Source organism: Leishmania panamensis (assembly GCF_000755165.1).
Source record: "Leishmania panamensis strain MHOM/PA/94/PSC-1 chromosome 5 sequence".
NCBI classification, from domain to species: domain Eukaryota; phylum Euglenozoa; class Kinetoplastea; order Trypanosomatida; family Trypanosomatidae; genus Leishmania; species Leishmania panamensis.
In genome coordinates this window covers 166,262-178,683 of record NC_025884.1, presented here as the reverse complement: position 1 = coordinate 178,683, position 12,422 = coordinate 166,262, and the positions used below count along the sequence as shown (strand labels likewise).

General features: G+C 60.1%; 3 protein-coding genes across 3 annotated transcripts; all 3 read right to left on the bottom strand.

Annotated features, from left to right (window-relative positions):
• Positions 1-976: 976 nt before the first annotated feature.
• On the bottom strand, positions 977-1,393 carry LPMP_050520 (small nuclear ribonucleoprotein, putative; the record flags this gene model as incomplete). The annotated part of the gene is made up of 1 exon (XM_010705514.1): positions 977-1,393. The coding sequence occupies one exon, from the start codon at positions 1,391-1,393 to the stop codon at positions 977-979; it is 417 nt and encodes a 138-aa protein (XP_010703816.1).
• Positions 1,394-2,074: 681 nt separating this feature from the next.
• LPMP_050510 (kinetoplast-associated protein-like protein) lies at positions 2,075-8,275 on the bottom strand (the record flags this gene model as incomplete). The annotated part of the gene is made up of 1 exon (XM_010705513.1): positions 2,075-8,275. One exon carries the CDS (start codon positions 8,273-8,275, stop codon positions 2,075-2,077), a length of 6,201 nt encoding a protein of 2,066 aa, XP_010703815.1.
• Positions 8,276-9,307: 1,032 nt separating this feature from the next.
• Positions 9,308-10,330, bottom strand: LPMP_050500 (nuclear receptor binding factor-like protein; the record flags this gene model as incomplete). Its single annotated transcript, XM_010705512.1, has 1 exon — positions 9,308-10,330. One exon carries the CDS (start codon positions 10,328-10,330, stop codon positions 9,308-9,310), a length of 1,023 nt encoding a protein of 340 aa, XP_010703814.1.
• Between the last annotated feature and the right edge of the window lie 2,092 nt (positions 10,331-12,422).

Below are 12,422 nucleotides of genomic sequence, written 5' to 3'. Positions count from 1 at the left end.
ACGTGTGTGTGTGTGTGTGTGTGTGTGTGGTGGACTTGATCATAACACGCCACCCTCCAATGTTTTTTTTTTTATATTGAAGTCCGTCTTGAAGGAGTTGAGGAGATACCACATGAACTCCACCCTCGCTTAAGCGGTGGCGACGCTCGTTGGCTGCGGGGAGGCAGAGAGGGGGGTTGTGCCTGTATACGGGGATATGAGTGGTGCTTCTTTGCCTGTAGGCTGATCGTATGCAGGTATGGGTGTGCGTGTGAAGCAGAGGGGAGGAGGGGGGAGGGAGGTGATACGCACGCTGACGCTACCTCTGCTGCTGTTGTTGTTGTTGCTCAAACAACACACGAACACCACACGCGCACACACATACGGTGATCGTTATCACCATGAACAGCAGTGCCACCCACCATCATCATCATCCGTGTCAGTACGCGTGGGTAAGTTGCCAAGGAGGATGAGGAGGGGAAAGGGAGAGACGGATAGGGAGAATGCGGGCGGACTGGCGGGCTGGCTTACTTCCCCCCCCCTCTCTCCCCCACACGCCAGCCAATACGCCTCGATCATCACGGGAGGAAAGCGAGGGGGAGAGGAGGAAGAGAGAAGGATGCATGCGAGTTCGTCTCAGCGAGGTACCTCACCTAGCGCGTAGAGATGAAGTTCATTAGTGTCAGTGTCCTGGACGAGTCCACACACCCACACCCACACGTACACACGAGTAGCATTGCCGTCACCCTCTCCCAGAGTCGTCCTGCACTCCCTGGAAGTACCAACAGTGCTGTCGGTGCCTACCAACAGCAACATAATTAGCACGAACCACGCTCATTGCAGGAGGCGCTTACAGTGAACACACACTCGCAGGGAGAGGGGGGTAAGTCAGATAGGGGAGTGGGAGGTATGAGGCGGAGTTACCGCCACACACGCACACCCACACACACACTCACACAGGCACGCCACCTTATGGAACTCTTTCTCGCACACTGCCTCACGTCGGCAGGAGAGAGATAGAGACGATCTGCGCACCTCGGATGAGCCGCACGCTCTCTTCCACATCACCACCACTGACGGCGTCGAGGCGAGCGCGCTTGCGGGGCTGCTGCTGCTGCGGCGGTTGCCGACCATTACCAGCGCTACAGTCCAGCTTCATCGCGTCCGTGCTTGACCAGTGCTGCACCATCACGTTGCAGAGGTCATCAACACTTAGCAAGGTGCCACGCACCACTGCACCGTCGTCCTTGTCGTCGGCTGGCAGGAGCGAGATGGCAACGCACTGGTGGATGTGCTGTACGAGATATATGAAGGGATCCGTTGGGGCACTGCTTGAGCTGGTGCCAGCTCCAGGGACCTTCGCAACACTGCTGCTGGGGCCCACACCCGCGTCGCGGCCGGCGGAGGAATCCATGCTGGGTCCTTTCTGATGGAGAAGAGGTAGAAAGATGGCGAGGAGTCGTGAGGAGCTCCTCGGTTGTGTGAGCGTATCTATGCTGGCGGTTGATGAAGCTTCTCCTTTTCCTATGTATGAGAGTATCCTTAAGGGCGAGGAAGGGAAGGATAAGAGCATGAGCGAGTGCAGAGAGGTAGCGCGGTGTGTGTGGGGGTTCAGGAGGAGGTAATGGAGTAGAAGAGCACACCTGTGCTTCTTGGGGCTTGAACAGAGCGTCACGCACTTCAGCAACCTGGTTCTCCTCCTCGAATGCAGGTGCGGGCGCGTGAGTGAATGTCAAGCACGTCTGCGCGTCTTCCGGATGTGCCGAGCAGAAGGGAGAGAGAGGGGGGGAGAGACAGAACGAGGAGGAGCGCAGCGGAGAGAAGTTAGAGGACGTCAGCGCCACCACTCCTGCCCCTTTCTCTCGCCCTCCTTCTCCCGCGCCTCCGCTGATCCTTCGTCTGTCGCCGCTCAGCATTCGCTCTTTGCTGGCGCTCCCGTGTTGGGTCGCGCCTCTTTCCACCTTTCGGGCAATTCGCGGTGACGGGGAGATGCGCTGATGAAGTGGACAAGGCGGAGGCGGGCCTAAGACGGGGCGAAAAAGACGCAAGAGGAAGACGTGATGCGCGTGTGTGTGTGTGTGTGTGTGTGTGTGTGCTACTGCGCGCCATTTAAAGCGGCACCGGACGGCGCTGCGTGCAGGCAGGCTGTCCCGAGCCAGCCCACCGTGTCCCCGACGAGGTCATTCAGAACGTTTGACACACACTGCTCCAGCACGAGATGCAGTAGCCCGGCGCGACGCACGTGTATGGCCGTGGTCGCAGAGAGGAGGTTGCTGGAGCGCTGGGGAAGGGGGCGGGAGAAGGCGGAAGGGGGCTGGAGTTGTGTCGGTGGCGCAAGCACCGCCGTCGATGCGGCATTGAAGTGGCTGAAACCTGTAACATCCTTACGGCTTGCGTTGCTGACGCTGCCAATCGCCGCGACGCCATTATCGTCGCCGACAGCACCGTTGCTGCGGCGACCAAAGATGTTGTGCTCGCCATGTGCGGCAGGGACGCAGCACGGCTCGACACGCTCACGCGGTCCGTTGGTCGCCAGCTCGACATAGTAGTAGACCAGGAGTGCCACATCGCGCAACTGCAGCTCTTGCGTGAAGAGCGCATGCACGTTGACGCCCGCGATGGCGTCGCTGTGGATGCGCCGCGCAGTGTGCAGGTGAGCTTGGTTCCACTGACCCTCAACCTGGCCGAGCAGCACGCGACGGGAGGCATAGTGCATGAAGTCGCGCGCGACCCGCTCGGCCACACCACGCAGCGCGGCGGCCCACTCCGCTGGTAGCTTATCGAGCACTCCAGTCTGCTGTTGCGCTGAATTCGTCGCGAGCGCGCCTTTAACGTCATCAACAGCCGTGAATTTTGAGACTAACCTGTACGACGGTGACGACTGCAATGACGGGGACCGGATTCCCAGAGCCATGGTACCGTCACTCATGTCCGTGTCCTCGGCCTTTCCGCTCTCCGAAGACAGGGGCAACACGGGTGCAACAGGGGAGTGGGATGGAAATGCCCAGCTGCTTCTCGCTTGCGCAGCATTGCCTACAGCACTCGGGGAGGTAGGCCCGAACATGCCGAGGTCACCGCCGCCGCCACCTGCCTCGCCGATGATTCCGGTCGAGAATGCGCCACCATCCGCATCATCGGCGCCCATCGACGGGGGCGGTGTGTCTGGGCTGTCTGTCACTGCTAAGGCGGCCTCACCGCCTCGGGTCAACTTGTGCGAGCCCTTCTCTCCCGCGAGCACACCGCCACCCCCCGTTCCAGTGCTGCTCGAGTCACTCTTCCCTGCCTCCTCCTCCACGCGGCGGCGCGCGTGCCGATTTGCCAGTGTGGCGGCGCGCACGAGTCCCACTGACAGCGCTAGCGCAACGGCACAAGTCGAGAGGGTGGCGGTGGAGCCGACGTCCATCACACACGCTGCAGCCGCCTCTGACGTTAAGTAGCGTGCCGAGACTAGTGCCAGCTCGCGACTTGTGAGGTAGCGATTCTGTTGATGCTCCACCGCCTCCTTCTCTGTCCTTGGCTGCCGAAGCCGAGCCACGAAGTCGTTCGGTGCTGCCACAGCGGAAACGAGGGTCGGCAGGCTCGTGAGAGGCGCTTGTGCACCAGCGATGCCTTCCGCCGCCACAGTCGGTAACGATGACCGAACGACACGCAGGGTGGCCTCCCGGGCGTCGGCACGCGTGAGCCCCACGCTGATTTCAGCCAAGTTGGCCTCCTCCTCCGCATGGGCCTCGTCATCCCCGACGCGAGTAAACGAGGACACCCCATCACTATTACAAGTGGCGCTGCTGCTCGTAAAGGCACTGATTCCATTGTGGCTGCTCTTGCCTTCCGATGTGTTCTGCTTGTGGCGCTCAGCGCTGGAGAAGAGAGACGGCGGTGCCGCTGTGTGATGGACCTTGACGGTGCCGCAAGACATCTCGCGATCGCTGTCGGTGTTTGGCTTTGTCAACTGTCCCCGAGAGGCAACGAGGAGAGTGGCCTCGTAAACCATGCTCTGTACGAGAGAGGTTGCCACCGCCGCCACGGCGTCTGCTGAAAGTGAATCACCGCGGGGGACATTTGCTCCTGCGCAGTGTCCGGTCATGCCGTATGGCTGTGGCGGTAGCGGTAGGGGTGCGTCGAGCTGAAAAGCGCACAAGTCCTCTGTCATCCCCATGGTTCTCCTGTCCATCATTAGCCCTGCAGACAGTCTTACATCTGCGTCGGAGGTGGCGTCGCGGTTGCCTATCGCAGCGCTTCCTTGAAGCTGTTGCCTTTCTCTACTCTTCTCCGATGACGAGGACCGAATATCCAGCGCCACAGCCGTCGGAGTGTCACTCGCAGCACCACTGCCGGCAGGCGTGGTCGCCGCGCAGCTTTCATCATCGATGCTGCCACCGTGGCGCTGAGAAAGTAGCGGGAACAAAATGTTGTGGTGTTGCAGGATGAGCGGTAGCGGCGCCCCGGTGGCGGTGAGGGAGCTGTAGGCTACGTCATCGTCGTCGTCGTCGGCCGAAGATGCCGTGGAGAAGCAGTGCGACGACGACGACGGCATCGTGGGGATCGCGCTGGCGGCACCCCCAACACGGCCTTTTCCTTTACCCCCCACTGCTGAAGCTGTCAACGTGGTGGCGGTGGTGTTTGTGATGGCGACGCTGACTGATGGCATCAGCAGGGGTGAGACGATGCACCGGTGCGGAGAGTGTTTGTCAGCGTTCGAGACCTCAGCTGGGGAGGCTGCGAAACTGACGGTCCCGTCAGCTACATTAGTTCCTGTACCATCGCTGAGTTCGCCCCCTGTGGGCTGCACTTGTGGCCCACGGTCATCTGCAGCACCACTGACGATGACGGTGGGCGGTAGCGCCAGCGGTTTCGGCTGCAGCACCTGCGGTGGGGTGCGCCCTGAACTTGCGTAAGAGCCGTCGCTGTCAACTGACGCGAAGGATGCGTCTGACTGGTCGAGCATAGCCACACGGTGCCTCCCAGTCCTCTGCACTGCGTGAGTTGGGCTCGTGACTGTCATGTTGACCGTGCCGCCAGCATCTCCGCCGCCCTTCCGCGCCTCCGTGGCAGCGTCGCGGAGGACACCAGAGAGGAGGTCATCGACGATGCGAGTAAAGGCGGTGGGCGATGGCAGCCCTGCCCTCTCCTTCGCATGTTCCTGCGATACACCCGTGGCCGTGACAGCACTCCGCGTCGTGTCCGCAGAGGACAACGGCGAGAGAGGCACTGATGCTGCCACGACCACGGGTTCCGGTGCAGCTGCTGCGGTCCCTACGGTAGCCTTGTCAGGGCTGTCGACGCTGTTCGAGTACGCCTTTTCTGTGAGAGTGTCAGGCTCATCAGTAGCGTCGCCGGGAGACGGCTGGTGGTACTGCTGCTCCTGTTCGTCTTCCATGGCTGCGCGCGTTGTGCCCTCTTCCTCTTCCGGCAAAGCAGCTGGCGGTGGTGCCTCGACAGAGCGGTCGTTCGCGACGGCTGCCGCGCGTGTAGCCACCGCCGTCGCCACGGCATCGTGCAGGAACTCGTGCAGCAGTGCTTCACTCAGCTCTGACAGATAAAGGCACGGCGCAGCCGCTTGCCCACGCATCTGCTGCTCGCGCGCCAGCTCCGTCGTGGTAGATACAGCCTCGACTTCAATGCGTTTGCAGACCTCTGCGGCTGCCTCCTCTTCGCGCAGTCCCCTCAGTTCATCAAGCGCGTCGCCGTACATGTCATCTCGCGTCAGCACCTCTTTGTCTTTGATCCCCTCGCGCTGTTGCATCTGCAACTCCTCCACGCCTGCTCTATTCCACGTCTGCTCCGCTGCTTCGGCTAGACAGCCGTCTACAATAATTTTCGAGAGCTCAGTGACGGCGGAGAAGAGCGTATCCGCCATAGCGGTCACCTCCTGCTGCGCCTGCAAACGTGCGGCCTCCTCGAAGGCTTTGGTGCGTGCTGCTTCTTTGGCCACTTTCATCTCTTTCAGACGGGCGGCAGCTTCCTCCTCGGCAGCACGAACTACAAGGTGCGTTGCCTCAACGTCCGCTGCGTGCTGCTGCAGCAGCTGCTGCCACGCCTCCTCTTCCGAAGCCACCAGTGCAACGCTGTCTTCGTTGTTGGCCCATACGACCTCGGTGCGTGCAGCTTGCTCGGCTTGACATTGTCGTGCGATGGCTTCCGTTGCTGCTGCACTGACCCATTCTTCAAGCACAGCATCCGCTGCTGCGCTGGATGCGGCAACGGAGCGCTCTGCTGCTTGCTGCCACTCACACAAGCGAGTCTGCGCTTCCGCTGCCTCTCTTGATTGTGCATCCTCCATCGCTGACTCATTGCACGTTGGCCATTCGGACACACGTTTGCCCTTCGAGTAAGTCCACTGCGGAGCTGCTGCAACAGCATTCTTGATCCAGCCTGCCAGGAGCGACTCGGAGAGACAGATGGCTGCTTGCCACTGCTGTTCCACAGAACGCCGCTCCGCAGCCTCGGAGTCTGCTGCAGCTTGCCGTTGTGCCTCGGCCGCACGATGCGCAGCCGCCTTCCGCTCCTCCTCTTCCTCTCTCTTGGCGGCCGCTTCTCGCGTGGCTGCCCCCTGCGCTCGCTGCCGGGATTTTGTCTCTGCTGCTGCTGACACATGTGAAACCATCAAGTGGGCCTCGTCGGCTTCGAGGGTGGCACGGGCCCTTGCTTCAGCGGCCACGAGCGACTGGACGGCTTCCCTCGCCTTTTCAGCTCTTCGGCGCGCTGCGACTTCAGCCAGTTTCACACACTCCCGCGCCTCTGCCGCAGCCCACTCCGTCCCTGTGCGCGCGGCCGCTTCGTCGTCCTCAACGTTCCTCACTGCAGCAGCGAGTCGCTCCGCTGCTTTTTTCCCCAGACGTGTCTTCTCGGCCTCGGCCGCTGCCGCTTGTGCTTCAGCCAGCTGAGTCGCCAAGGCGCGTGCGGCAGCCGCCTCCTCGGCAGCGGCTGCATCAGCAGCAGCGCGTGAGTTTGCCTCTGAATATTGCGCTGTTACCGAAGCGGTTGGCTGTTGGTGAGGCTGTGGAGGAGGGGTTATCCCCACCACCTCGTCCCCTTCAAGAGCGGAGGTGTCCACTTCAGGGGTCGTTTGCTCTTGTCGGTGAGCGACGCGGTGCCCCTCGTCGTTGCCGCGGTGACTGGCGGAGAGCGACGATGTCTGTGGAGGGTCCTCCGCCACGAGACGGCTCGTTGTAGCCGTGAACGCCTCCCCAATGCGCCAGCCTTGCACTGGTGCAGACGAAGCCACAATGTGGTGGGCTGTAGTGGTGGTTGTGATGCGGCTCCCCTCCGTAGCTGTCGCTACAGTCAACCCCGCCTGGTGCCGCTGCTGCCGTTCACTAGGTAAGGCCATCGGGGCAGCCTCCGCCCACCTCTCCGGCTGCAGCTGCGGGGGCGGCAGCGCAGCAACTGCACCAGTGGGGGGACGCAGGGCTATGGCGATGCGCCCTTCCTTGAAGTTCCCCCAGTGCCGCAGCCACCGGCGTTCCCATCGGTGTGCGATCTCACGCCGCGTGTGCGCCTCCGCGAGCGTGATGGCAAATACCATCGAGTTGAGTCGCACGAGGGAGGCGGCCACTGGCGACGCCGCGCGTGGGTGCCGTGCCACTGCACTGCGATCGCCAGCGCTGCCGCTGCCGACGGCGTTACCGGCGCCGCTGCACACTGCCGTTGGAGCCTGTACCGCGGTAGTTAATAGGCCCGTAGAGATGGGCGACAATGCCGCCTGGTCCACACGGGCGTCATGGTGGCGGTGGCGGTGATGATGATGTCTGCCTTCAGGTAGCCGTCTGTCGCGATGTGTAGCGGGCGTCTCTTCGACCCCCCGCTGCCGCTGCTGCTGAGGCGGATACGAGCTATGACTTGATCCTGCAGTCCACCCAGGGGCTCCCTTGTGGAGTGCGATTCCTGCGTGACGGTGCGCGCCCGCCGACGACAAAGACACCCCAGGGGGGCGCACCAACGACGGATGCGCCACTGCTGCTGCATCTGAGGTAGCGGAGGTTGGCAGGGGAAGAGTCACCTCCGTGTATCCGCTGGCATCACGCTGTTGCTGGTACTGCTGCGCCGCTTTGAGGGCCTTGACACGGGTGTGAAGGTCTGCCAGCTCAGCGCGGCTCGCACCGCGCTCCTTCAACGAGCGGAAGGTGCGAAGGAGTTTACAAGTTTCCTCGATCTCCTGCAGAAGTCGTGATGAGGGGGATGATGGCTGTAGTGGTGGTGATAGCGACATTGCAGCCATAGTCAGAGCTTGTGTAGGCTCGATGGGCACATTATGTGACCCTCGAGGCCCAACAACGACTGATGACAATGATGACATCGCTGCCCAAGACGACTCCGCTGGATACTGCGTTGAGGCCCGTAGAGGCTGCGCACTGTGTAGCTCCAATTTTGGTTTTATGTAGTGTGTTCGCGAAGCACCTACGCAAGTGATACACTGCGAGAGAGGAGTGTGGTGGTGAGGAGAGGAAGAGGGGTAGCGTTGCCATCGAGTTGGGTGTTGGAAGACTCGTCACCGATCTAATGAGGAGGGAAGATCAAACGAGCAGAGAGACGCAGAGAGGGCAACCAACGAACGAAGCGTGACATAATAGAGATGGGAATGACTGCAGTGACACACACGCACGCACACAACCTCTACTGTGTATATGCGCGTCTAGTGTGTGTGCGTGTGTGTGTGAAGAGAGAAGGGGGGAGCAGAGGAGCAGCAGCAGAGGGTAGCAGGAGGAGAGAACAGAAGACATAGTTTGTGCTCTGGAAAAGAGTGCGGAAGGGGCGAGTCGATGCCCCCCACCATCCACCACTCCTCTTCATCCCCTCTGCTTCTCTTCCCCGCATCATCGCACGCAACGCCGCTGCGATGAAAGACACACATGCGAGTCCATCCATACCCTGATAGAGAGAGAGAGAGGGAGTTCAAAGATGACACGTTGCTGGCTAGCGTGTCGTGTTCAGCCACAGAGGAGCAGCACAAGTGCCAAGCAAACCACGAAAAACAACAAGCCAATATACAGAGAGAGAGAGAGAAAGTAAAGCAAAGAGTCACTGCATCAACCGGACGTGCACGTCACACGTGCGAGCAGACAATACATGCAGTACATGCGGCACCTCCCCGTGCAGGAAGACCCAATACCGGCACAGAGAGAGAGGTAGAGCGACACCGACCCACTGACCGTGTCTTCCTCTCATATGCGCGCCACAGCTGTATATACTTTATCCGATGGAAAGAGGTCTTCATCGCCGTCATCGTCCACCACAGCACTACGCGCACAGCTCCCTCAAAAAAAAAATACGCCTGGTGCCAGAGAAGGGTAAGCAAACACCACAGAAGCCAGCTGAAACAGTGATGTGCTCAGGCCGCCATCTTCACAAGCGCCTTGCGACCGCCCTTGACATACACGTCGTCCCAGACCTCTGGTAGTTTCTCCAGCGACGGTGCCGTCACCATCGGGTACGAGATGTTGGCCTCCTGCACAGCCTTCAGCACAAACTCTAGTTTTGTCTGACGCTCGCCGTAGGACATCGAGTTCAGGTACGTGGGGGCAAACAAGCCAGACATGGTGACCTCGTTGTAGATGAGACTGGAGCCGGAGATCAACAGACCGAAGCCGTTCTGCGCGCCGTATGTGACGACGTGTGCCATCGGGCCGGTGCACTTGAGAAGCGAGTCAAAGTAGCGGCCGCCGACGCCATTGAGGTAGAGGGTCGCGCCGTGCCTGCCAACGGCGGCCTGCATCGCGCGTGTCCCAGCCCCGTTGTATTCAAAGACATCTGAGCCATATTTGGAGTGTCGCTGCTTGGCAGCCGCGAAGCGATCGCCCGGCGTTGCGGCGGTCAGCACCTTCACCCCGTACGACTTGGCCAACGCTGACACAGCCAGAGAGGTGAGGCTGCTGCCACCGTTCTGGATGACAATGTCGCCCTTCTGCAGCCGGGCATAGCCATCCAGTAGCTGCTGGGCTACGAGGAAGTTGGAGGCAGTTGCAGCCATCTGCGCTTGTCTGGGATTAATCTTATGCAGATGTGTCACCGGCACGGCAATGTTCGTCGCCCACGTGCCATGTAGCGGCGCCACCCACACCGTGTCGCCCTCCTTCACCGGTGATGACGTTGCAGCTGCTGCTGCGGGGGAGCGCACTACCGTGCCTACGCCTTCGCACCCTCCGATGCGGCAAAAGAGCCCCATGTTAACGCGCTTGCGGCCCAGCGCCGTGCCGTTCACGACGGCAGCGTCGACGCGGTGCAAGGGCGCCGTCATCATCTGCACCACCGCTTCATCCTTGCCAGGGGTGATGTCGAACTTCTCGTAGGTGAGCACCTGAGCAATGGGGCCGCAGCGTGCGTAGCGCCAACCAGCGGAAGCCACCTTGGACATGCTGGGGCTGCGATAGGGAGAAAGGGAGGGAGGGTGAGCCACTAGGAGGAGGTGGCGGTGGTGTGGGGTTATTTGTGTAATCCCGCACACGTATGCGCAGACGCTACGCTGACCGCTGCCCTTGGGCGCTGTCTCGGTGTGCCTCTGCGACCGCGGCTGCGTTCGTGGCTCTGCCGAGGCCAAGATGCAGGGAAGCACAAGTGTATCCAGAAGGAAGGAAAGAGTGAGTGAGAGTGAGCGAGCGAGGTGCTACAGGCCGGCGTGCGTTGTGAAGTGGCGCCTCCTGACGTGTTTGTTTACTACAGAGGAAAAAACTGAGGAAAAACGATCAAACACAATTGCAAACGACCACCCTCTGTGCGCGTCCGCTGACGATTTCGCAGCCTCCGAGGAGAGAGGGGAACTTCAGCTTCTGCAGTTGCCCTCTTCTCTTTCTCTCTTCGCGCGGGTGTCGTGCTGCTGCTACTACGCTGGGAGAGGAAGAAGAGGGGGAGGGGGAGTCGTAGAGGTGATGAGGGTGGCGATGGTGGTGACGTAGGGTAGTCGGGGAGTAGGTGAGTGATGGGGGTGTTGTCGATAAAGTGAACACACGAATGGCAATACCGTCGCGCTTGTTTGTGGTTGGTATTGGTACTCTTCTCGGATGCGTGAGCCGCGGCACCACACTTTTAAGAGAGGAGAGGAAAGGGAGGGGAGGGAGGGCGGTGCTAATGGGGTGCAGGAAGATGTGGAGCGCAATACGGAAACGAAAGTCGCGGCAGTGTGTGGAAAGCGAGGCGGGCGCGTGTTCGTGGAGGGAAGGAGAGAGAGAGAGAGCCGAACGAGAGGAGAGGAGGAGAAATCGCTTCGCGCTGCAGTAGTGAGGAGGTGGAAGATGAAAAAAGGAGGGAGTAAGGGAGGGGGGGGGCGAGCTCTCACCTTCGCGGTAGTAGTTAAGTATCTGCGTTAGGAGTGGTAAAAGGGGGCCGAAGGGCAGGGCCACGATTCTGCACCCTCGGCGATGGCGCTGATTACGACGACGCACGGCTGGTGAGAGGGAAAAGGAAACAGACAATAGCGCCAGCTGCTGCATCGGTGCTTCGTTTATGGCCCCATGTAGAGGTACGTTGCGCACCCCTAAGAGATATACATCTACACACACGCACACACACACATGCGTAGGTATAATATAAAATAATATATAAAATATCATACGCAGATATGTGCCTCTGATGTACTTCGTTCCTCTCCACTTGAATACACACACACACACACACGCACACACACAATGTACGTTATGCAGCCACAATAGCGCCAGGCAGACGCGAGAGAAAGCGCATGCGATACATAGTCGAGAAAACACTGCCCCCCCTCCTCCGTCCTTCCTCCTACGCGCCTACCACCATGTCTCAGCCTCCTTCTACTCGGCCGCTTGATAAGCTTCCCTCGTCCTGTGATATGTCTCTCTCTAGATCTAAACACATCCACGTGCCCTCTCTTCGAAGAGGGAGGGAGGTAGGCCCGAAACAGAGAACAGGGGGGAAAGGCGCGAGAGAGGGAGGCACAGCAGAGCAGAAGAAAGGGAGGTGAGGTGAGGTGGGGGTAAAGCACGGGCTTGGAGGAGTAGTTGCATATATGTGTGTTCCACACCCCAAAGAGGTGGCCGGAATACCATGAGACGCTTTTCCCGCTAAACAGAGTCGCTCCCTGCCACCCCCTCCCTCCCTCCCTCTCTGTCCCATTCTTTAACTGCCCTCGCCAGACTCTACCCAGACACTCCCTATTCCGCATCGACCCAACACATATCCACACACCCCTGCACTGCTTACTGCAGCGACACCAGCAAACGGCCAGTTGCAGCCTCCTATCAGCACACACCGCTAGAGAAGACCCAAGAAGACCACCATAAATTATCCTGAACGTGCCCCCACCGCGGCCATCCTATACACCATAAGACGTATCACCACTAGACTCCCACCACCGCACAGACATAAACTGGCCTCCCTACTCTCACAACCTCCTCCCCGCATTAAGCTAATAAGCCACCATTGTGAGTGCAAACACTGCTCTACAGAGTCACGCATCAGACTAACTTCTCGACACTCACGTAGGC